Below are 23,435 nucleotides of genomic sequence, written 5' to 3'. Positions count from 1 at the left end.
GGGAGGAAAGTGCAGACCTCTGGGCTGCTTTGGATCTCTTACCTCTCTCTGGCTACAGCGTGACATCAAACTCCCTCTCAGCTTTGGCTGAACTCGCCCTCCTTGAACATTGGTGACTGGACTCATACACAGTATTCCTGTTTAGTTTTATTCTCCTTCATATCTTTACAGAAAATGGCACATAAATCACAGATGCTGGATGACTAGAAGTTGTTACAGCTCCATATCTCAAACACCTCAATACTGAATTATTTTCTCACTGTATATACATTATTTACACTCCATGGGCTATCATCTAACACATCAAACGATCGGGGGACAAAGACAAACGGGTTGGATGACTGGGCTTAACCTTTGATGGAAGAAAAACAGTAGCTCTGGGGAAAGGGTGCTCACAGCTGAAAGCAGGACAGAAAGGGTCACCTGGAAGTCACTGTCCTACGGCTTTCGGAGGGGGAATAGTGCTTTACTGGGATGGGAAGGTGATGGTACCATGGAGTGAGTTTGGCTGTGTGGGTCTGCATATGCTCCTATGGGATGTATGTACACGTTACAGGGTGTATTGGGGTGGATGTGCATGGCTGTCGTTCCCTTTAACACTCAGAGGGTGCGCTGGACGAATTTAATTCAATAAATACATTAGGTGGATGTTGTCTCACCTGGAATAATGTATTCAATAAATAAATTCACCATTCATCCCCTCTGCAGGGGTGTAGAGTTTTGGTGTTTAGGGCAGAGCAGACCCAGCCCTGCAGGAGCCAGTGAAATGGGCTGGAGTCAGCTCAGGGTGCCAGGTGGGACCAGGGTGTCGTGCCCGTGGGCTAAACTTACCTCTCCCTGCCAAAGAGAGGCAAAACATAACCGCTCTTAAGCTGCAGTCCCTTCCCCGCAGACCTTAGTGCTGAGCAGGGGGCGATGGGTGGAAGATGCCAACCATCCTAGATGGATGGTCATCGTTTCATGCAAGCACTGCCATGGCTTGTCCTGCTGCAGCCTGGGCCACAGGCAGAGGCGATGGCCAGCAGAAGGTGGCGGGTCTGCCTGGGGCACCGTGGGACAGGGCACAAAAGGAAGGGGCCTGGGGAGCACTGGGCAGAGTTGTGCACCAAGGAGATGCATGGCAGCAGGGCATAGGCTTGCTTCAGGACAGCAAATGGGGTTTGGGGCTGCAGCAGGAGGAGAAAGCCCCAGAGCCAGTCGTGAGGCTGAAGGGACCAGAGCCTTAGTTTCATTGGTGGCAGCGACGATGTGACACTTCCCGGTCCCCCAAAAGGAAAGGGTGGGGGGTGAGGAAGGCCTGGTGGGGTGGAGGAGCAAGGGGCAGGGGTATGCTCAAGGGGAGCAGACAGTGGGCACCCCTGCCAGGCAGCCCCAAACACAGAGACCAGGGCCCCTCTCCCTGGCAGGGGTGGCCAGGGACACCTGGCAGTCCAACGGGGGAACATGGCCCCCAGAGGACACAGTGTCTGTCGGGGCTGGCTTCTGCCACTTCTGTTCCCCCTAAATCAACTTCTCCTCCTTCTGCGATGAGTTCAACTTCTCCGTCTGTCTCTCATCCTCTGCCACTGCCGCCTCCTCCCCTGTCTCCGGCTTCCTGCCTGGGGCTGGGGTGTCCCCGGCAATGGTCCCCAGGACTTTGGTGCTGTGCTCCTGAGCTTTGGCCCTGAGGGCAGCAATGCTGTTTTCTCTCAGTTCCTCCTGGGAAATGGTGGTTTTGGGATCAGGACCCCTTTCTTCCTTGTCACCTTTGTCAAGCTTGGGCAGGGCCTGGCGCTCCACCTCTGTCTTCCTCCCCGCCTCAGCCGCTGCCTCCAGAGACTTTTTGTGCATCCCTAAAAAGAATTGTTGGTATTCGGGTTTAGAAAAGCGCCTGGGCATGGGAAAGCCATCTTGAACTGAAAACAGCAAAGATAAAGAGAGGCCAGAATTAAGGAAAAGCAGAAACCCTTGCTTAACACAGCAGTCATGGCGAGCCACTCGCTCTGGCCCCCGCACAAGGGCAGCCCAGCATCTGTGGACTGTGGCTGGTCCCAAAGGTCTATAATTACTCTCCCCTTCATTCCTCTCTGTGAACCTGAAGCTAACTTGTTCCTGCTTGGAGATGGGGGTCTCAGAGAGCAACATAGCTGCCTGAGCTTCCCCGAGGCTAGGGAGGGAGATCCCTCATGAGGAGGGATATTTCTATTTCTGTATCAAACCACAACCACCCTTCTGCCTTTCTCCATTTCACACAGACAGAAGGACGGAACAGCCCATTGTCAAGATGCCAGATAGTAGTTTTGGGGCAGCACCAGCCTGGAAGGTCAGAAAGAGGGAAGCAAAGAGCAGGAGTTGACAGGGTAGCTGCTACCTCCATGTCTGCACAGAAAACCAAGTGAAACTTGGGCAAAGACAGAGCATTTGGGAGTCCTAGCACCCCATCACAGGGCTGGAGGAGTGAGACTGGGATGACCTCCTGCCTTGGGCAAGGATTGGAGCCCCTGGTCCAGAGCTGGGCATGAAATATGCTTGAGCCATGGGAAGGGAAGGTTAGCACCAGCCTGAGCATGTGGGCAAATATGTGTCCCAGCCAGATTCTGCAGGTCATGGTCCAAGGTCCAGCAGGAATTTGGGATGAGTGGTCAAACCCTATTAACAAGGGTGGTTGGCAGAGGGAGGCATCGAGGGTGGCAGGATGGGGACCTTGCCCTGCTGCCCCTCACCTATTGTCAACATGACTCTGATTTCTTCCCTGCATCCCCCTGTCTCTACCCATGTGCCATCCCCCATGAGGTTGGCTGCTCTCTTACCCAGGAGCCAAGGGGCACAGGACTCCATGATGCCATCCTTGGCGGACTTGAGGATGGATTCAGGCAGCGGGATGGAGTGACGCACCATGGCACCGTAGAGCCCGTACTCAGCCATCACACTGCTCCTGCCCCAGCACTTCTCCCTCTTCCGCCATTTGGCCCGGCGGTTCTGGAACCAAACCTGGAGCGAGCAACAAGAAGGGACGCGGTTTTTATGCATGGAGAAGGCATGCCAGGCCCCTTCCCACGTGGGAACATGCGTGTACTTCCGCAGCACGATGAAAGCAGATGGGTGGATGTTTATCCCAAAGGCAATACAACCTCTTCCCCCATGCAACAGACATTGGGTATCTCTCCCTCCCTCTCTCGAAGGAGTGGAGAGGGCCAAGTGTGAAAGCAGGTCCCATCCCTCTCCACAGGATGTAATTAATTTGCCATTGCAACGTCTTTTTTCTAGCGGCTTTTAGCTCTTGTGCCTGGGATTTTCTTTTATTATTTGCTGCGTGTCTGAGCAGCGGTACAGGGCTGCAGGCAGCGGTGCCTGCAGGGAGGGCTGGGATGGGGGCGGATGCTCGAAAGAAGGGGGAAGCTGCTCTGTGCGCTTTGCCCTGAATTCCCAGTTTGAAAAACCCCTCATCTTCTCAGAAAATTGGCAGAATAATCTCTGAGCTGTGACCTGGGGGGCAGTGAGCAGAGAGGCAGGCAGCAGTGGCAGGGAGGGGGTGATACTCGCAGAAATCTATTAGTGCTCTCTCTCCGATTTCCATTCCTCTTGTCTCCCTCACCCTCCTCCCTCCCCGGTTCCCCTCCCTTCTCCCCCCCGAGCAGAGGCATCAGCTTTAGATGAAAAATTGCTTGAGGTCTATTCAGAAGGAGGCAAAGGAAGAGTCAGCCCCAGGGGCAGCCCAGGCCTGATTGAAAAATAAGTTAATTTCAGTTTGAATCGATGGGCCTCAGGCACTGAAATATCACGGGAAATTAAAGCAGCTGGTCCCCAGGGAACCACGCCATTGACCTGCGCTAATTAATGCCATGGAGTTACCAGGCCCCTCTCTGAGAGGCAGTCCCTCCCTCCCGGTGGACACCCCAAACACCTCCTCATTTAACTAATTAGACTCACAGAAAATTGGGTGTTAATTTGTTTAGGATTTTTTTTCTTTTCTATTTTTTTCCCTCCCTTTCCCGGAAAGTACACGGCAGAATGGAAATGAATGTCGGGGTCTCGCTGGCAGATGGATGCTCGGGGTCACTCCGCAATCTTCTCCGACTTGATTGCTTGATTAGGTCGTTAGCACATTAAAAAAAAAAATTGCTTGCCGTCTGGCGCTGGCCTGATGAGTGGGATGAGGCGGGAATCGCCTGGGTAATTTATCTTTTTATACTGCAAAGAATTTGATTTCAATCTGCAGATATATGGAGGTGCCTTTGACACCTGTTTAACATTACAGAGCTGACAGCTTAACCCTCTCTTGTCCCCTCTACTCGTAGCTGTGGGGGAGCTCAAGCTGCAGTGGGGAGCACTGGGGGTCTGTGCCAGTCCCCCAGCTCTGCCACAGGGACCATAAGACTGATGCCCCTGAGTGATGTCCTGGTCTCAGGTGGCAAGGCAATATCATCTCTTCTACCTGTGCAGAGGAGAACTGCCCAGCACTGAAACCTTATGGCAGGGACAGAGCTGCAGGGTGGGCAGATGGGTGGCTTGCTAGTACTGATGACAGCCACTGTTGGCCATTCCCAAGAGCCCAGCCAGCTTGCTCCCCCAGACAGCTCTGTGGAATGGGTGGGGTGGTGGTCCCACTGGCCGTGATCCCAGCTTCTCCCAGCAGAAGACACTCTGTGCATGTCAGAGAGGATTTTACCAGGCAAAGGAAGGAGGCTGCTTCACCACATGTCACCTCCTCTGCATGATAAACAGTGTGATTTACACTTTCATACTGCCAGTCTCCTGGACCGGGGAGGGTTGCAAATCCTCCGGGGCCTAAGCAAAGACCCTTAGGAATGCAGAGCTTCCTCTCTTCGCCCTCTCCTCCATGCCTGTGTGAAACATGGGTTTGCTTGGCTGTGCAGTCAGCAGGATGCTGGCAGAGGCTCTCACTGCAGGTCATGCAATCCTCCCATTCCCAGAGCACAGGGTGCAGAGCTGCAGGTGCCTCTTTACTGATGCTTTTACCACTTGCCCTTTCTCTTCCCTCCTACCCTGATGCCCCTATCATATTCCTGCCTGCCTCATGCTCCTCTTCCTTTCCCCGGGCTGGGTCTCAGCCTGCCCCAGCATTGCCCACTGCCACAAAACCTGCTGCCCTGGAGCATCCCCTTTTCCATGGCAGTGTTACACAAATACTGGAGGCAGCAGAAGCTTTGCCAGCTGGCAGCCCAATTGTGACTAGAGCTGGTAGAAAATCTTCAATCAAAAAATGCTGATTCAATCACACAGGAAAAACTGTGTCCAGCCAGTGGAAGTGTAATCAAAATTATCTATAGCTTTCTTCTGAATGCCGTATTTTAATCTCAGCTGCTTAAGACATGCAAAATCTATGCTTTAAAGCCAAATGAGAAAATCAAAATTGCATCAACATCTCAGTAAGATCATTCTGAGATTTCCAAAATCATTTTTTGTCGTTTGATGGGAATTTCCTCTTGGTTTTGATTAGGAAAAATGAAAGTTTGAAATCCCAGAATGTTTAGCAGAACAGAAATCAGGAAGATTGACCATCTTGCTTTAATACTAGGATCCATATCTTCATCTGAAGCATGAAATGAAGTGAATCTAATGGTGCTCAGTACTGTGTATTGCTGGGATCAGATCCCAGTCAAGCATCTCTGTCACAAGCTCATTCTGAGGAACATTGAGTGACGAGCTCCAGCATGGCACTGGCAGCCCTCATGCCATTCAAATCAGCAGAATTGTCCCCTGTGTCCTGTTTTCATGATTTTGTCCTCATTCAGATGGCTCCATTAGTGGGGCTTTCATGTACGAGAAGATCTCAGTGATTTCTTCAAATTTAGCAACGTTACCAAAATTCTGACATGCCTTGATTCTGAGCTGAATTACACGGTGATTTTAGTGACTCAGAGCTGTTTTCAGCTGTGTTGGTATGTCAGTCACAACATCCAAAAATTAAGTTATTTAGTATTGGCACCTCACTTTTCCAGGAGAGGGTTTCCCCCTTACACTTTACTCACCTTACACATCTCTTGTGGTTTTGGTATTCTTTGGCTGCTTATTGTCCTTTCTTGGAGATATCTACTCTACAGCTTCCTCTGACTCTGTAAGATTTGGTCTGCTTCAAACAATGTCTAGGTTTGTCCACATTTCCTATTGCCCCTTCCCACCCTGTGGATTGGCTCAGCTTTGTGAAATCCTTTACTGACATTGTTCTGTATCCTGCACCTTCCTTCTCTCTTGTTTTCATCTGGTTCTCTGTTGCACAGCCCAGGGTATGGTGAAAAGACTGTTTCTGCTTCCCCATCTCATGGGCAGTGGTGAAACCTTCTGATTAATTCTAGACTGAAGCATGTCACATGTTTGTGCAAAGCTGTCACAATGTGATGTGCAGAGGTGTCTTTTGGACCAACATGTTACACTCCAAAAAGTTTCACACCTCTACTTTCACACAAACACCCTTTGTGAAATCTGGTAAGCTTGCTCCAGGAAACCTGTTCTCCAAAAACAGACCATGGAGGAAAGTGGACAGGTTTGTCTTGCAGTTTCTTACTTTAACCATCACCTAACACTCACCTCCAGCGCCCATTACCCAAAGCAATAAAAATTCAGGCATCCTGTACTTGACTATAGGGTTGCAAGGGTTTTGGAGTGGGAATTTTGGAGTCAAGACTGGCAAGGAGAATCTCAACAGGTTCCTCCTCTGAATCACAAATGACAACTGATACTTCTTCAGATTATTGATGTTGTAGAAGAGCAAATTGTAGGAGGAGAAATCTCTCATTTTGCAAGGGGACATAAGACTTGACACATCCTTGTTATCCACATTCATCATATTAGTTTGTTTACCAAATCAGTGTCTGAAACATTGTCTGCTGAAGAGAGAAATCTCCCTGAGGTTAGCCATAATTCAGAACTCTGAATTAGTGAAGGGATATTTTAAAACATCTGTGATATTCCTGTGTATTGTTTCTGGTTTTTTCAACCTAAAATTTTCAACTGGTAACATTCATTTTCTTGGCAGCTATTTTCCAAGCTAGGGTAAAAAGACAGGAGAATTTATATTGGATTTTTTTTTCTTATAAATATATAAAAATTATGTATTTTCCCTGCCCAAGTATTCCTCATCTATTAAAGGAAAATCCCAGGCTTGATAATTGTGAAATTTTGCCTTAACCAGTCTCTCGTCCCGCCTTTGCTGTAGCCTTCCAGCAGGGGCATTTCAAGGAGCGAGGTTTGTGGAGCACAAGCTGGTGCCAGCCCAGAGCAGCACGAGCCCAGTGTCCACTAGATGGCCACAGGCAGATGTCCCTGCGCACCTGCGGACACACGGACACGGACACACGGACACCGCGGCGCGTGCGCCTGCCAGGCTGCAGGGAGCAGCTGCTCACAGCTGCTGGCAAAACAGCCCCGAAAGGAAGGGGCAGAGCCCCAAGAGCCCCGGAGTCACGCTGAGCCCTCTCCCCAGCGCATGGACGCGCAGGTGAATGTTCTTTGTCTGTCACTTCCCTGCTTGAAGCACTCTGGGGGGGTCGAGCCAACACCTCCAGCTGCCCCCCACGTCCGGGGCCCTGTTGCTATCTCAGTACCCAGTTTCTCCTGACAAATACGCCTCTCCCTTTCTACCTCCTCCCTCTCCAACCCAAGACTTAACAATGATAGTGCTCAAAATGAAAACCTCCTCTGATAAAACAGTGATGTCCTCATCCTCCTATCAGACAGGACCTGTAGCCTGGCTGGGCTCAGTCTGAAGATGTGAACACTGCAAAGAATGGCCTCATATCTTGTTTGGAGCATGTCCCCACCCATACCACGAGTACTGGGGCTGTATAGTGGACTGCCATGAGAGCATGAGGTCTGACTGTGCCCTGGGGCTTCCCCAAATCCCTCTGTTTTAGCAATCACGACAGAAAAGCTTCCTGACTGCTGGTGGAGACTGCACCACCTGTGTGAGCCTGGGAACAGTTTATTGCTGTCTTTTCAAATGTAACGTCAAAGTTATTGGTACTGTTTATGGTGACATCACTTTCTATGGCAGGTGTAAAGTGGTTATGAACTTAAATGAGAGCAGTAAAGGTTGCACATGGGCTGCATGGCTGATCAAAGGACTCATCATCCCTCTTCTTGCTAAACACTGGGAAAGAGCTTGCTGAACTCACTTTAGAAAGGGCTGTTCCTATACACAACACAGCATGAGCCCTTCTGATAAAAGCTGGAGTTGTGTCCAACCCACTTGGCTAACAGGTCCAACCAGAGATACATGATGAGCTGTGAGACAGTGCTCATTCCTCTTGAGTGCAGACATGATGGTGCATCATGCTTGGGTCTCCTCTAAGCTAAAAGAGTAACAGGGCACTCATTGAATATGGTCTTAATGGGCATCCAGCAAAAATGTACATCATATTACCATGCCACCAGTCCTGCAGGCTAGTCCTGTCTCTGAATCCTGCTCTTAAAAGCAGTACATGGGCCAAGAATTTGTTTGTTGCAATTTATCTGATTTATAGACTTATGGAACCAAAGCTATAAAATCCCTCTTCACCAGGAAACATGTCTTAAACTGTGTTCCCTTGGTAAATCTGGGGTTTTCACCTGGCCTCATGTGGCAACATGTTTTTTTCACTTCCTGTAACCTGTCAAAAGCAAAGAGCTTCATTTGCTGCAGGGATCCCTTCTTCCCCAAAGATAATCAAGTGTGCACACAATGTGCAGGGTCAGTACAGTGAGATCAGTGGTTCAGCACACACTCAGTCTGTGTGGGCATCACATCTGCACAGCAAATGCATCTCTGAGACATTGACTTCACCATGGCCACACTGTGATTCCAACTGACCAGTAGCTTAACTGGCACTACAGAATAGCCTCCCATATGCTGGGACCTGGCAGATCAACACCCAAATCCCTCTTTTCCTAACATGCTGAGTGAAAAACAAGAAAAACACCAGGGTCATAGAAGCATGATAGTCACAAGAAAGCTGACAAGAGTGCAGTCATCATCCTAATCCACAGAAACCCAGGGAGACATCTGTCATTGTCACAAACAGCGGTAGTGCACATCCATCCTCTAGGTGATCACAGTACCTGACTCCATTAACCAAGCTGCTATCCTGCCTGAATTATTTCATTTCGCCTTCTTTTCCCCCACTAAGACTGCTCTGCAGGTCCTCTAGCACAGAGGAAACCTTAGCATAGATCTTCAGAAACAAAAGTAATGCACTCTAATCATGCAGGGACACACCACATTATCACTTTCCTGCTAGAGAAGGTGAGTCAGGACAGTCAGAGGAGAAATGTCACATCCCCTTCACAATGCCTTTCAATGGGCCCTGAAATCAGAGCATGGGATGCCAGCATTCTTCTGAGGCTGTGGAGCACTGCCTGTGCTCTGGGACTGCCCCCTGCATGCCAGCATCAGCTCCCTGGTGCCCTGCCCTGCTCAGCAGACACTGAGCAAAGGGCAAAGGTGCTCTCTGACCTTCTCCAGAAACAAACATAGGCACAGAGGCTGTGCACCAGCAAGAGAGGGTGTCTGCAGTACTGCTGGTGCCCCCTGCTCCCTGAGATAAGGCTCAAGCCTTACATGAGGACAGTCTGCAAAGTCCCCAAGGGATACAGCACATGCTTACCAATGCACTGCACCCTTGAAGCATTAAAGCATTAGCTGGAAGATATCCATACAAGCATGACATTTTATAAAATGCTGTAAGATGCAATCAGTTTCCATGCACCAGGTTGGGTGGGCATTCAGCACACTCCTCCTACCACATGTCTGCTCCTGGCTCTACTTGTTCCTCAGCTCTGTGTACCCTTAACATTCTTTGGGTAATTCACAACTCTAGGGGTTTTCACATGACATCTTCCAGCTGCAGAGAACTGATTCTCCAGGCACTGGCTGCTGCTGGTACCTGTGGCTGACACCACCAGCTCGGGCACAGCACAGCTGATGGTGTGACCTGTAGAGCTGGTGACATGCAGGCTGGCTGGGAACACTGCTCACACCAGGACAGCACAGTCCCAGGTGTCTCCCTTAGCTGTCACTTAGACACTGAGCCTTGATCTCGGTCATGGTCATCATATAAGCTGAAGAAGGTGATCCAGTGGAATAACAAATGGCAGTTGTTGTAGTGACAGTGATGGGGCACTCTGAGTTGGAAGGCTGGCAGTGAAGGGACCCAGAGGTATCAGAAAGATGTGATGGGCATAAAGCAAGTTGTCTTGGAACGGACATCACTGGCACATCTGGCTCTGAGCAGTGGCTAGCACAGGTATTCATCATGCAGGTTCACATGGATGGGATGGCTAGATCCTTCCAAGAACTCTTTTCTCAACAATGCTTACCGTTCAGCCCTCCCTCTGGATGAGCCGAGCAGCGTCTTTAGAAAGGAAGGGGTAGCACAGTGAATGCTGTGTGCTGCCATGTGGATCCCAAAGCTGCAGGTGAGCCAGAGCTTCCCAGAGGCATGGCTGGGCAGCCTGTCTGTGCTGGCCTGCCTGAGCAGCACAGTACGAGCAAGGCAAGGTGCTGCTGCTTATCCTCATTGCAGCAGGTCAGCTACAACAGCCAGGCACAAGCCAGGCACTAGGTTACTTCTAGAGCAGGGAAGGAACATAACCCCTATGTTTACGAGTGTGCAACATGCATGGCATGAGCATTTATATAATTCACAGCAATGCTTGGCTTGCATTCTCCTGCTACAATTTTGAAGAGAACAAGCTGAAAGCTGAAAGCTCTAATAACTACGTGGCAGCCAGTTTCAGCCCTGCCTTTGCTCAGACATTTGGGAGCCTACCAGATACCTGCTGAGAGGGAAAGCAGGGAGCAAATGTGATTCTCACATTGGGTAGGTCCTAAACTGAACACCTCTCACTGCTGCTCCCAGGACAGTAATGCTCAGGGTAGACAGAAGAGCACCTAATGCTTTTTCACTGCCTCCTATAAAGTGCCCTCTGGAAGTCATCTTTGTTGTAAGATACTGTAGAAACAGTTTGTTGTTCAGCTCAGTTCCTCTTTTCTGCTCCACAGAAGGACCTGCCAGCCTCATGCACATGGAGGTTGAGCTTCTTGGCATGTCTGCTGTGGACTGGACTGCTCTACAGTGCCTGGGCAAAACCTGGCTCACAGAGCACCCACAGAGAACGGCACTGAAAAGGAGAGCAGGTTTGTGGTTCCAGAGAAGAATCAGAAGAACTTGTTGAGATCTATCATGGTAAAAGAAAAACACTACAGAGAGAAATAGATCCATTAAGAAATAAGGGGGAGAGTAAATTAAATGAGTGTCTAAAGTGCCTGTGTTATTGAACTGTTAGAAAAATCTCTATTCAAAGCCAGGAAAGGAGGAAAACTTTGTAATAAAGGGTCATTAAAGGAAAACATGAACGCAACCATCAGCTGTTCCCTCTGCCAGGTGTCGTAAGGCTGGAGAGGAATTTACTACTGAAATTGCTGGGATGACCAATTGTTTTTAAAAATCAGATGTGAAAAACTGCAGTGGTATCAGAAGAGAGAAAAGTTCATCATTAAGTGAAGTGAATACAAGTGTTCCCAGCACAGGGATTTGGGATGGCATTTCCAGAAGAGCTAAAGTGATCAAGGAACTGCAAGCCTCAGCTAACTCAGAGAAGTGTTAGCCTGAAACTACTCTTGGTTAGAAAATGGGGGGATGAATGCAGGGAAGAGTTGTCCCAGCCTGGCATCATGCCTGCAGAGCCATTCCCGATTCTCTTGGACATGATGGGGAGAGCCTGTACCAAGGCACTCCAGAGAAATGGGCTTCAGCACATTTTGTTGCCTGCCTGTGTTTCCTCTCACAGGGAACTCGTGTGACCCAATGCTTGCAGGTGTCAGTCCTTGCTGATAGTGTCTCCAAACCATGGAGAGAACGAGCAGAGGCACTGTAAAGGGCCCTGTTTTCCTCCCAGTTCTGTGGACAAGCACATCAAATTCCCAGTCCCTTATCCTGGGACAGCCATAAACATCTTGCAAGAACAGAGCAGAAGGCAAGAAGAGGCAAGTTTGGTTTTATTTGTTTTTCTGTCTCATTTAGAAAATTGATCAGTGGCTAAAGCAACTCAGGGACTGAACATAGAGGGATAAAGCAGTACCTGAGTAAAGAAAATATTCATAACTCTATACCTTCACCTCTCCACCAAAAAGACCTTTTAAAACTGCACCTAACAGCTACCCCTGGTAGCAGGGTAAAATCCCACAAGACAAGCAGGCAATCTGCATGGTCTAGCAACAAGCAGGAGAGCCCCCACTTCATTAAGCTGAAGTGTCATTCCCAGCCCTCCATTTTTTTTTTTTCTCCTACCACATTTTCTTTCTCTGTCCAAAAGCATGTAGTGTAAGACTTTTCAGACAAGAATCCCTTTGGAAAGACTTGCCTGGGCCCCTGCTCTTGCCCATCACCCAGCCCCTCTGTTTGCAGCTCTGGTAATTAACTTGTAAACGAAGTTCTAGCACATGGGCTGAAAACAGGCCATAGATAAAGGGTAATGAAAACAATCCATTAGAGAAAGGGCCAAATTAAACAACTCTTAATTGAAAAATGGAAATGAATATGAATTTAGATCAACTAAACAAGCATGTTATTGAAGAGGCAGAAAAGTGGATGAACTCCTAACATACCAATTAAAGACATGGAGGCAGAGATGCACCATATGCCATGAGAAAAACTCATAATAATATTCTCAGTAAGCCACTAAGTTTGATTAGTTTTATTGCCCTCACTTGTGTACTTTCTACATTTCTAGAAGCACAGGGGAAGTTTATGACACTTATCTGGTATCACAGAGCCATGGCTTGCCCCAGTGCTCACAAATTATTGGCAAAGGTAGCCAGCACTAGCTGCTCAACTCTAGTTCATGATTAACTGCTTGCAGGGCTCTTAAAATGTATATATTTTGAAATAGCTGGCTCACACAACAGCAACACTTTGGGCTTGTCCTTCACCTTGGTAATCCACCTCCAACAACCCTAGCCACTGTGGCAATTCTCTTCCAGCCATGTGGTCCCCGTGAATGTGCTGTATAGAGGTACCAGCTGGAACCCCTGGCAGCGTGCCTCATGCTGGCCTTGCTCTGTTCTGTGTGTGAGAGCCACCCAAAGTTTTAACAAAAGTAGATGGGTCCTCACTTCTTAGAATAAAAGTGATAAGCTCAGAAACCCCACAATGACCTCTTCCTGCAGCACTCAGTAATGCTTTGGCAGCCATTCCAGGCACACATTCAGGAAAGGTCACCAGCTGCATGGAGCCATCACAGCATCCCATACTTACGCTGTGGGATTCAAACTACACCTCAGCACTCTGCAACAAGCAGGAAAATCTGGCAGGAGAGGGAGAAGCCAGGGCTGCTAAAGCTGCACGAAACGACTTTTTTCTTCATGCTTTCTATCGTGTTTCTTGAGGGGTTCACTCCTGAGCTCACACTCAGGGCAGTACAGGTTCCTCAGGCCTTGTCAAATTATCTTCATCTCTAAACAGAGAACCTTTTTGCAAAACTGAAGGAAGGTAAGCCTGTGTCCTTGCAAAATACTCTTGGTACTTGCTTCCCTCTAAATGATTACTCCTCCTGATTCCTCCATCCCTGTTCAGCTCCTAAAGGGCTTCACAGTGATACTGAAATGTGTTAATCTGATAGCTAAACCAATACTTTTTCAATTAGAGATTTAATTGACCTTGTTTTGTTTTTAGCCAAAATTGGCCTCTTATCTGCCTGACAAAGCTTGCTGGATGCACAGGCAATCCCCACTCCTCACACAGCACCAGCCTCTTCTTGGGATTCCTTTTGCTTATGTGAGCAATTTTATTTGTCCCAAAAATTGTCATCCAATAATTACCATGCAATCTTTTAACAACAAGACCTGACAATTTTTAGCACTTTTATTACCTTTTTTAATTGATTACTTCCCTTAAAAGGTGACTCTAATGTCCCTACAATAGCAGTCAGGATCTTATTTTTTTGAAACACTGATTAATCAATTTGTTTGATCAGTAGAAAATCTACTTTAAGGACAAACATACACAATCATTTCAATAATCCCCAAATCAAACTGTTCCTGAACTTTTATATTGTTCCTGAACTTTTATATTGTAACTACTCAGTTTAAATTTTGAAACTGTTATGTATTAATAAATTCAATAGGGATTAGTTATCTAAAATCTACACTTAGGATATTTGTTATGAGAAACAGCAATTTAAGTCAGATGTCACCGTATTTGTCAGCCTCAGGACATTTTTAATACTTCATAGTGTTTATTAAGGATATACTTCCCCACAGGAATCTACTTACCTCTCTTGGATTTTACAGAACAGTCTGTGTTTATTCCAATACTGGCGCTTCAACTCCTATGAATATTCTTTCAAATACATTGATTATTGTGGTCTTTTTCAAGTATCGTGCAAAATGGCCACAGTGACATCTGATATGATTTGTGCATAGTATCTCATTATGAAAAAAATTATTTTCCCATGCTGCCCAATGGGAGGATGCTCATTTTCCTTCCAGGCTCAGCCAGCTCAGTGTATGAGCAAGACACACACAGTTGTGTCTGCCTTGGAAAAAAAAATACACTTTCATATACTTTTTAAATGGAGGGCTTGAATATTTTTTCCTGGATTCAATGTTCTCTTAAACCAGTAACTTTCTTGGCCTCTGATGGCTATTTGTAGTGTTCTGCTGAAGGCTTTATCTGCAAACAGTTCCTATATATCATTCTTTCAATTGCCCTCTTTGAATTTCACTTTTGCATCAAATTTCATAGGTGATTTACTTTCTCTTTGACTAATACCTCCTGAGAAATAATTCCATGAATGAAAATAAGGGGTAGATATCAGTCTTAGGTGAGGATCCAGTGGGAAACCACATGAAATGCTGTAGAAGTCCACAACATGTGATGCTCACAACAATATTAGAAAACACTTTCATTCATGACCTACAGGAGGGAGAGAGCATTGCTGAAAGATGAGAGGAACCACAAGCTACAATGAAAATGCAAAACTATAGAGCTCCCTCAGGCAGCTGGAAACTCATGCAAGGAAAAAATGTGATGATGTGAAATTATAAATATCATGAAGATGGGAGTAAAGATTCATTGTAAGCTGTCTCTTCCAAGGGGCATTAAATGATGCTAAGAGATTCAAAGCAAGATCTGCTGCACTCAGGCAGTTCTGCTGCAGAACTTCTTGCCATGGGATATTAAGATGTTTACATGCATTCAAAATCCCAGGAGACTGACAAAGTGCTCAGTGTCACTAGATAGCTGCCCTGTGTAGCACCCACCTCCTGCCACTGTCAGAGCTGGTAGGGCTGTTTTCATGCTTGTCAGCCAAAGTTAGCAAAGTTCCAGATGTAACCCCGAACACTGAAGGGAAAATCCTGAGCAGAAAATAAAATCTGTCTAAAAAAAGTTTGAAGTGGCTGAATTAGATAAATAGAAATAAATAAGGAAGCAAGCAGACCAGTGCTAATGCAAGACTATTTCTGCAGAGGACCACAAGTCCAGCTGAACTGGTGTGAACACAGGAGCATGCAGCTGTAGGCATGGGGTCCCTTATCTCCAGGAAAGCTGACAGACAGGATGGGCTTCATGTCAGAACAACCACATGAGTAAGAGATGAGCGTGTGATTTATGAAGGATGATTTAAAGAAAGATCTTTGCAACTTACTTAGGTAATGATGAAAACCAAAAGTGACAGCCAGGAGAAGAAATATCTTGTATTTATTTAAAGAGCATGAACTTTATAACCAAGGGGAAAGAATTAGGCTCATAACAAAAAGGCCCAAAGTTGAAAAGGAATATGAGGTAAAATATCAAGAAGTGTGATCAAAGGTGGGAATCACCTTGCCATGGCTTGTCACGCACAAAAAATATGGACAAGGAGATTTCATAGAATGTGTGGTAAGGGACAATGGATTGCTAGCCTATTGGAAAGAACAGCAGTGCTCAGGATTCCTATGTGAGCCTGATGCTCACCCTGGCAAGGTGCTCAACAGAAATTCTGTTGTTTCTCATTATTTGCTCTTTCATGATCAGTGAAACTGTTATTCACAATCACTTTTTTTCTGGAATACACGTCATTAGTTACACCTGATGTTCAGAGCAGCCATACATTGGGATGCTTGTGCTGTCCAAGTCTAACCTGATCTCAAGAGCAGAGGGGTCACAGTAAGGAGCCCTCCTAGGTTTAAAAGCTGCAATACAGAAAGAGTAAGCAGTTGTTCATTAGCCAGCTGCAGAACGACAGGGCAGACCAGTCAGTGACAGCTAAGATACTTTACCTGCTATTTCACTTCCAAATCAGTTAGAACACTCAGCACTAGAAGCGTGTTCCAGGTGCTGAAGCTGTACAAGCTGTGCCAGCTCTACACTGTCTTCCACAACATCTCACTCCACCTAACACAGAGTGAATGCTCTCAGCTCTGGCCAGAGAATTCAGCATACACTGTGCCTCTTCCTTGAAATGGTCTTTTATGGGAAATCAAAGGATCTTCTTTGCAGCCCAGCACCAAATTGTGGCTGTGGGCAACAATAAACTCTCAACAGTCTCTCCTGTCTTGACCCGATGTCCTACAGGATCACAAGTGCAGAAGTGACCATTCATCCATTTCACTCCTTCTAAAGGCAAAGCATCAGGGCTTGTTTCTCAAAATCCTAATGCATCAGGTAGGATTTGAGATGGTGGGCCCTTATTTCTGAAGACTGGTGGAAATCCTGTTAGCACACAGGTTATCTACAGGCTGTTAGATCAGCAGGGGTCCTGCCAGGTCAATGGGATAAGAAGCACAAGCTGCTTTTATAAAATTGTCATTTTTGATTGAGCACAAGAATAAGGGTGGTGATGAGGGCTCAGGACAGAGGGAAAAAAGTCTACACTTGTTTTGGAAGGTCTTCCTGTCCCTGCATAGGGTCAAACTTCAGCAGCTTCCAGCATCAGTGTTTTCCTGCTAAGTGCCCTCTGAGCTACCTTTCAAGCCCACAAGGGAGCAGCCTCCTGGGCCATCTCTTCAGCACAGAAAGAGCAGAAGCTCAAGACACAGCTTGGTGGGTGCTGGGCATGCATGATGGATGAACAGAAGGAGGAACTAGGGAAACCAGGACCCTCCCAACACCACATAGCACACAGGACAACGTCTCTTGTAGAAACTACTGTGCATCAGCCACAGAGGCCAGCCATGCCACTGTGTGGAGAACCAGGACAGGTTAACTTCCAGCCAGACCAGAACTCCATCTGCTCAAGGCTTGGCCATTACAATCCTGTGCCTTGTGTAGGAACCTGATGGGAGCAAACCATGGAGTAAAGTGAGGCAAAAGAAGCTGCTGGAGCCCACCCTTGTGAACATCATGTTAACTCTGTCCAGTGTTCCTTCCACACTGGAAGAAGCAGCTGTTAAGTCTTCTCCAGCTTTCTGGCTGTGATGCATGCCAAAGGCTGGTCCTGGCCCAGCCCTGCAGCTCAGGCTGCTCCTTCCTGCTAGAGGATTCACCACATAGCAGTGATATTCCACACCCCCTTGTTTTACCTCCTCACAATAGCAGGACAGCACGGACATGCAGCTAAAACCTTAATGTTAAAAGCTGTACCTTGATAAAATTTCGCAGATTAACAACAACAAAACAAAACAAAAAAACCAAACCAAAACAAAAAAAATTATTTCCAGAAACTTTCAGGGAAATGTCACTTGCAGAGGCAAATACAATCAAAGTGCAGACGTGGTGCAAACATCTCCCTGATCTCCCTGGGACTCACCCATCATTCCCACACTGCATCCTGCCCACAGCTGTACTAGCTGCCCACACCATCCCTGTGCATCCTTCTGTGGCCAAAGGAGCAGAGATGAGCTCTTTCCCTTCAGCAGTGCCTACCCAGACATGGTCTCTGGGAGGCTTTCTCCTTGCTTTTACCAAGACCTTGAAATGCTCTCACCTTTTTTTGCATGCCTATTGTCCTCCTCCGATTTAGGATCCCCTCTGTTACACACCCCCCCAAATCACTGGTACAACACACCATGCACAGCACATGTGCACACCATGCACAGCACATACAAACACCAAATCCAAATCTGCCAAGAATATCTGATCTGCCTGCCTACCCATCAAAAGCAGAGGAGTAGACAGCCTGGGGAAGTTTATTCAGAAAAACGTCAGCCTTCCCATGCTGATATCTTTTCTTCATGGAGGGATGAACATGGCTGACAGCAGCACAACAAGGGGGTCCAAGAGATATGATTACCTGTATCCTGTCTTCTGGCAGCTCTGTTTTCATGGCCAACATCTCTCTAGCATATACGTCAGGATAGTGGGCCTCATTGAAGGCCTTTTCCAGCTCCTCCAGTTGATAGGATGTGAAGATTGTCCTGAGGGGAGTAAAACTCTTTGATCAAAACACAAGAAACAGCAAAGATGATGAAGAGTCAGAGAAATGGACACTGAAAACAGTGAAACCCGGGTTACCGGCTAATACATAGCTTTTCCCCACCTCCTGTGTTTCTGTGCACAAAAGGTCAAGTGCCAGGGTGAAAGGAGAACCAGAAAATGCCAGAAGACAGCATTTTTAACAGTTACAAATCACCTTCCCTTTCAGGGATTGCCTCTGGAGACAGTGCTTCCCCAGCAGCAAGCACCCGCAGCGATGGCAGCTGATCTTAGACTCTGCCGCCTCTTGTGAGGATCATCGCACTGAGATGAAGCAGCATCTCCTGAGCATCCCATCTGGAGAGGTGCTGAGCCCTTTCCCAGCTGCTGGTCCTTAGCTTCTTCAATCTCCAAGAGCAAATAATCCTTCACCTTGAGTCTCAGTCTTTGGACGAATTCTTCAAATGTTTTCTCCACCCCGACCCACCACTTTTCACCAGTTCTTCCCCCCGAGAGCCAGGACCAGCTCCCTTCCTCTGCCTTTACCCTGGCTGCTTCCACTCCAAGATCTCATTAGCTGCTCCCTGCCAGTTTGCATTACCCCATTATCCATTAGAAATCCTCCTGGACCGCCCTGGGCAGGCAGCAGCCCAGCCTGCCTCCACGCAGCCGGTTCTCAGTTTGGGACAACCAAATTGAAAAATCAGCAGCTGGAAAGCCGAGACAGATGAAAGCCCTTCCCTAGCACATGGATGAGAAGTCTCGGACCACTTCCACTCCCTGAGGGTTAAAACTCCCACCTTTCAACTCCTCCAATAGAGAAAGGACAATTTTTGATAAAAGCTAAAAATACTGCAATGGCAAAAAAAAACCCCAAAACAAACAACAAACGAACAAAAACCCCCAATCAACCAAAAAACAAACCAAAACAACTCAACCAAAAAACCAAATTAAAAAAAAAAAACTCAGCCAAAAAGCCAAATCAAAAAAAAAAAAAACCAAAAAAAAACCTCAGCCAAAAAACCAAACCAAAATAAAACAATCCTCACACCAACAACAAATTGCAGCCCATGTGCAAAGTAAATGTGTAAATTTACCATCAATCTAAAAAACATGTATCTCCCATAAGGAAAGAGGAAATAGAGTCTTTTTCTAAAATACACCCAAATTCAGAAAAGCCTTTCAGTTCCAGAGAGCATAAGCAGAAAATATCAGAAATATCCTCCGTTAAAATGATGAAAGGGATTCCACCAGATCGATAATAATACTAACAAAAGCAGGATGCAAATGCAAGGGACCTGCCTGCAATCAGACCCTTCTTTAAATTCACTCTTAAATCCATTCTCTTTTCAAACAGTTTTTCTTCAACTCTGACAAATCTGTGAACTCTAGGGACAGCAGAGGCACACTGAATCATGTATTTTCTCTCTCTGCGACCACAGAAAAAATTATTCCTATTTTGATCCAGTTTAGGTTTTAAGCATTCCCCTCCATCTTCCTCCCACAAGAGCGCGGAAGCCTGTCCAGCCTCACAGGCGGGAGGGTTTTGCTGACATTCAGCTGAAGTTTTCCCTTTTTAACCCATGCCCGGGTAGTCCCCGTCCCTTTTGCAATTCACAACCCACTGCCCCTTTTGGTGTTTCTATCCTGCAGCTGTTTGCAGGCTATTGGCCACTCATCTTCCAGCCCTTCCTCGGTACAATTAGAGGTCTTAACTGTTTACAACGGAATATTCAACTACCGACAAATTTTGCAGGTCTGTTTCTGTCTAGAACTAAAAAACAAAACAAATCTGAATTTCGCTTCCTATCTCTCATCCAGATCGGGACCTGCGTACCAGTCCCAGCTGTGTTATCGCCCAGCCCCGTCTGGGACGCAAAGAAAATGAACTCGTACTTACTCCAGAGCACCCAAACTGGGAACATTTGCCTGGGGAGGGGTCCGGCTTTGGAAACCAGCCCTCCAGACCGAGCCTCCTCTTGCACACATAGCAGGGTGTCTCCTGGGATAGTCGGTCTCCTTCCACCCCGCATCCCGCTAAGCTTTCACTGGAGCGTCTTTTAATCCACCTTTCCTGCATCGTGGCAGGATTGATTTAATTATTCCTAAATCACCCTCAGTGGATGGTGTTTGGCCTTCCTTTGTCCTGGCGCTCTGGCCACAGCAATGCCAGAACCCAGCACGGGATTTTTCGTTTCAGTTTGTAAAGCGCAAACAAACCAACTCCATTTTAACTGTGGGAGAAGTCAGGCAAAGTCTATTACCCTGACCGTGCTTATAGGAAACCACATCCCAAAGTGGATCTTCGTTTCCTTAAACAGTTTCCCAGCCTTCTTCAACTTCTTTGCAGTCTGTCTCTGATTCCCAACAATTTAATCTATTGGCAAAATATTTATTTTTGTGTAATTAAATATTTAAATTATTGATAGGAATTCTATCTTCCCGACAGCCAGTATTAAGATTGCTGTATGTGGAGCTGGAAACGGCTTTTATTATTTCTGACAGTTGATGATTTTTCCTTCCAAACACTGACGATCCGCATTCCACCACAGCTGATGGGCTGCACAGGACTGCGACCCGGGATACCTGGATCCGCAGCCAGAAAAAATTAAATAAAATGGCACCTGTGGTCGAATGCCCCACTACGTATAGGCACGTCTCCGTATCCGATTTATTTTGGACGGGGAGAAAGAATGAAGGGAAGGGCCCACTGGAGAAGCCGCAGGGGCTCCGGGGCGCTCCGGCGGCCGGTGCCGGAAGAATGTTTTGCTCCAGGCCGGAGCGGGCCGGCCCCGCCGGGGCGGCAGGGCTCGCCGGTGGCCGATTCCCTGGGGACGGACGCGACGGGAGCGGGCGGGGTGGCCGCCGCTGTCTTACCTGTGCCGCCTCTTCTTTCGTTTCTTGCTCTGATTTAGGGAGGATTTGGACATTTTTCGGTCGCTGGAGGAGACATCCTCGGAATCTGCGGAAAGACAGGCAGCGGCTGTGGGCTGGGGCTCGCTCCCCGCCAGAGTCCTCCCGGGTAGGGCCAGGCCCGCCGGCTCCGCTCCCTCCGCCGGCTCCGGCCGGAGATTTCGTTGCGATCGCGCCGCGGACGGGGCCCGACGCCGGCTGCTCCCTCCAGCGCGGCACCAGCGCCGCTCCCGATCCGGTGCGGGCAGCTCGGGGCGATACGCCCCAGCCAGGGAAGGCTCCGGGCCGGGACCGGGCTCTAGCTCTCGCCTCTCTCCACCAGAGTCGTTTGCTGAGGCTGCTGTTGCCTCGCTGCTAAAACGCAGAGCCCGGCGAGCTCAACCAAAGCGTAGGAAAACGGGAAAGCTGAAGCCCCGCTCCGCGGCCGGGCTACCGCGACCGCCTGCCCCAGCCCGGGGATGCCGGACTGCGCCCCAGAAACACCGGAGCGGGGAAGGAGAAATTGAGGTTCGTGGAGCTACCAGCAAAAACAAGCCCCGGGAGGAGCTGCTGCCTCTCCACCGCCCCCGGCTCCCCAGGGATGCCACGGCCCGGGGGTGCTGAGGACGCCGCCGCCTTTGCCCCGAAGGAGCAATCGGGGGACGGATCGGGGACCCGTATTTCGATGCGCGCTCCGGTCCCACTCCTGCCCGCGGCGCCGCGCCACCTGCCCGGGCCCGGCCGTGCTGCTCGGCGGGCCGCGCTGCGGGCGGGGGCCACGGGCACGGCCCGGGACGGGCGCCGCTGCCGGAGGGAGGCCGGGAATTGCCCCCGGAGCCAAGGTCCGGCGCTGCTGCCTGCCGCTCTGGGGGGACCCGAAGCGGCCGCGGAACGGGGCCTGTAGGCAGAGCTGTGGGAGGCTGCTGCCGTCTAGGAAAAGGATGCCGAAAGACCCCTAATTATCCGGCAACGCGGGATCGCGGGGGCCGCTCCGACGGGGCTCTGCGCATCCCTGGGCCGGGCGATCGGGGCCACGCCATCAGACCGCGGCCGCAGCCCCGGACGGGGGAAAATATGGTCCCGCCCGCCCTTCTCCTCGTTCTCGGGATCGAAACGAAATCTCCCTTCCACCGCCGAGCAAGTGGCCTCCCGCCGGGACACGGGCTGCGGGCGGCGGCTGGGTGCGGGCGGCGGTGCTGCTGGGGCGCAGCGGGTCCCCGGGGGCCGGGGACGTGCCTACCTGAGCTGGCCGTCTGGCTGCTGTCCAGCTGCCCGGGGGCCCGGGCCAGGGGCTGCAGGTGGACGCTCTGGGGGTCGGAGAGCACCTCTAGGAAGGTGGGCTGGGTGTAAAAGCCGGGGATGCCGCTGGCCCCCAGCAGCCCCATGCCCACGCCGCCCACCCCGGCGGGACTGAGTACGGAGCGGGCCGCCAGCAGGTGCCCGGCGGGCAGAGAGTCCAGCGCGGCCCGAGGGTGCGACGGCGGCTCCTTGTTCAAGCCCAGGATCTCCTGGATGCCGAAGCCGGTGCAGCGGGGAGGGGTGGGCCCAGAGTTGGACTTGACCCCAGCCGCGGGGGGCGGCGGAGGCAGCGGCGGGGCGGCGGGGGCGGCGGCCGCGCCGTCGGGCTTGGGCTTGCCGGGCAGGCTGGGGGCCAGCGCCGCGCCCGCTTTGCCCGTCATGCTGCGGCCAGCGGTCCCTGGTGCCCGCTCCGGGAGTGCCTGGGAGCCCCCGGCTCAGGCCCCTTTTATCCGCCCAGCCGGGAGCCCGAGCGGGGTCAGAGCCGCGCAGCCAATCACAGGGGCCAGCAGCGATTAGGGATGCCAAAAAGCCGGCACCGGCGGCGGCGGGGCCGCTACTCGGCGGGCTGGGGCCGGTGCCCGCCAGCGGACTGGGGCTGCCGCCCGCCCCTGCGCAAAGGAGGGCCGGGCCGGCCCCTCAGGCCCCGGCCCCGCTTCGCCTCCAGCCGTGCTGGGGAGGTGGGGTTAGGAAGGAAGGGAGGAGGGAGGGATGGATGGAGGCATCCCTGCTTTCATAAACACGCACGGCGTGGGGCACCGGCCCTGAAGGAGAGATGCGCAAGGCTTACGTGTAGGGAAACCACGGGCTCTGTGGCTTTCCTGCTCATCCCATATTCTGAGATAAACAAGAGGTCGGAAAAGAAATTAGGGCCCACAGAGGTAAGCTAAGAATTAAAACTGAGCAATGTTCCTTAAAAACACTGAGCTGGAAGCT

At 49.5% G+C, this 23,435-nt stretch overlaps 1 protein-coding gene across 2 annotated transcripts; it reads right to left on the bottom strand.

The window, feature by feature from the left end:
- Positions 1 to 129: 129 nt before the first annotated feature.
- VSX2 (visual system homeobox 2) lies at positions 130 to 23,123 on the bottom strand. Of its 2 annotated transcripts, none has more exons than XM_038138366.1 (5): positions 22,444 to 23,123; positions 21,189 to 21,273; positions 18,190 to 18,313; positions 2,790 to 2,970; positions 130 to 1,895 (listed from the first exon to the last, which is right to left on the bottom strand). In XM_038138366.1, the coding sequence occupies exons 1-5, from the start codon at positions 22,880 to 22,882 to the stop codon at positions 1,501 to 1,503; spliced, it is 1,224 nt and encodes a 407-aa protein (XP_037994294.1). In that variant the 5' UTR covers positions 22,883 to 23,123; the 3' UTR covers positions 130 to 1,500. The 2 variants fall into 2 exon arrangements, with proteins under 2 accessions (XP_037994294.1, XP_037994295.1); XM_038138367.1 differs by having other exon boundaries at positions 130 to 1,832; positions 22,444 to 23,098.
- Between the last annotated feature and the right edge of the window lie 312 nt (positions 23,124 to 23,435).

Source organism: Motacilla alba, chromosome 5 (assembly GCF_015832195.1).
Source record: "Motacilla alba alba isolate MOTALB_02 chromosome 5, Motacilla_alba_V1.0_pri, whole genome shotgun sequence".
NCBI lineage: Eukaryota > Metazoa > Chordata > Aves > Passeriformes > Motacillidae > Motacilla > Motacilla alba.
Note: the sequence above shows the minus strand (reverse complement) of the source record. Positions and strands in the feature narration are given on the sequence as shown.

Coding starts and splice junctions, on each gene's coding strand:
- VSX2 (XM_038138366.1), bottom strand. CDS start 22,882: ATGACGGGCAAAGCGGGCGCGGCGCTGGCCCCCAGCCTGCCCGGCAAG. Junction 18,314..21,188: donor CGAAAGAAGAGGCGGCACAG/GTAAGACAGCGG, acceptor TACTCCCCTCAG/GACAATCTTCACATCCTATC. Junction 2,971..18,189: donor TGCCAGAAGACAGGATACAG/GTAATCATATCT, acceptor TGCTCGCTCCAG/GTTTGGTTCCAGAACCGCCG.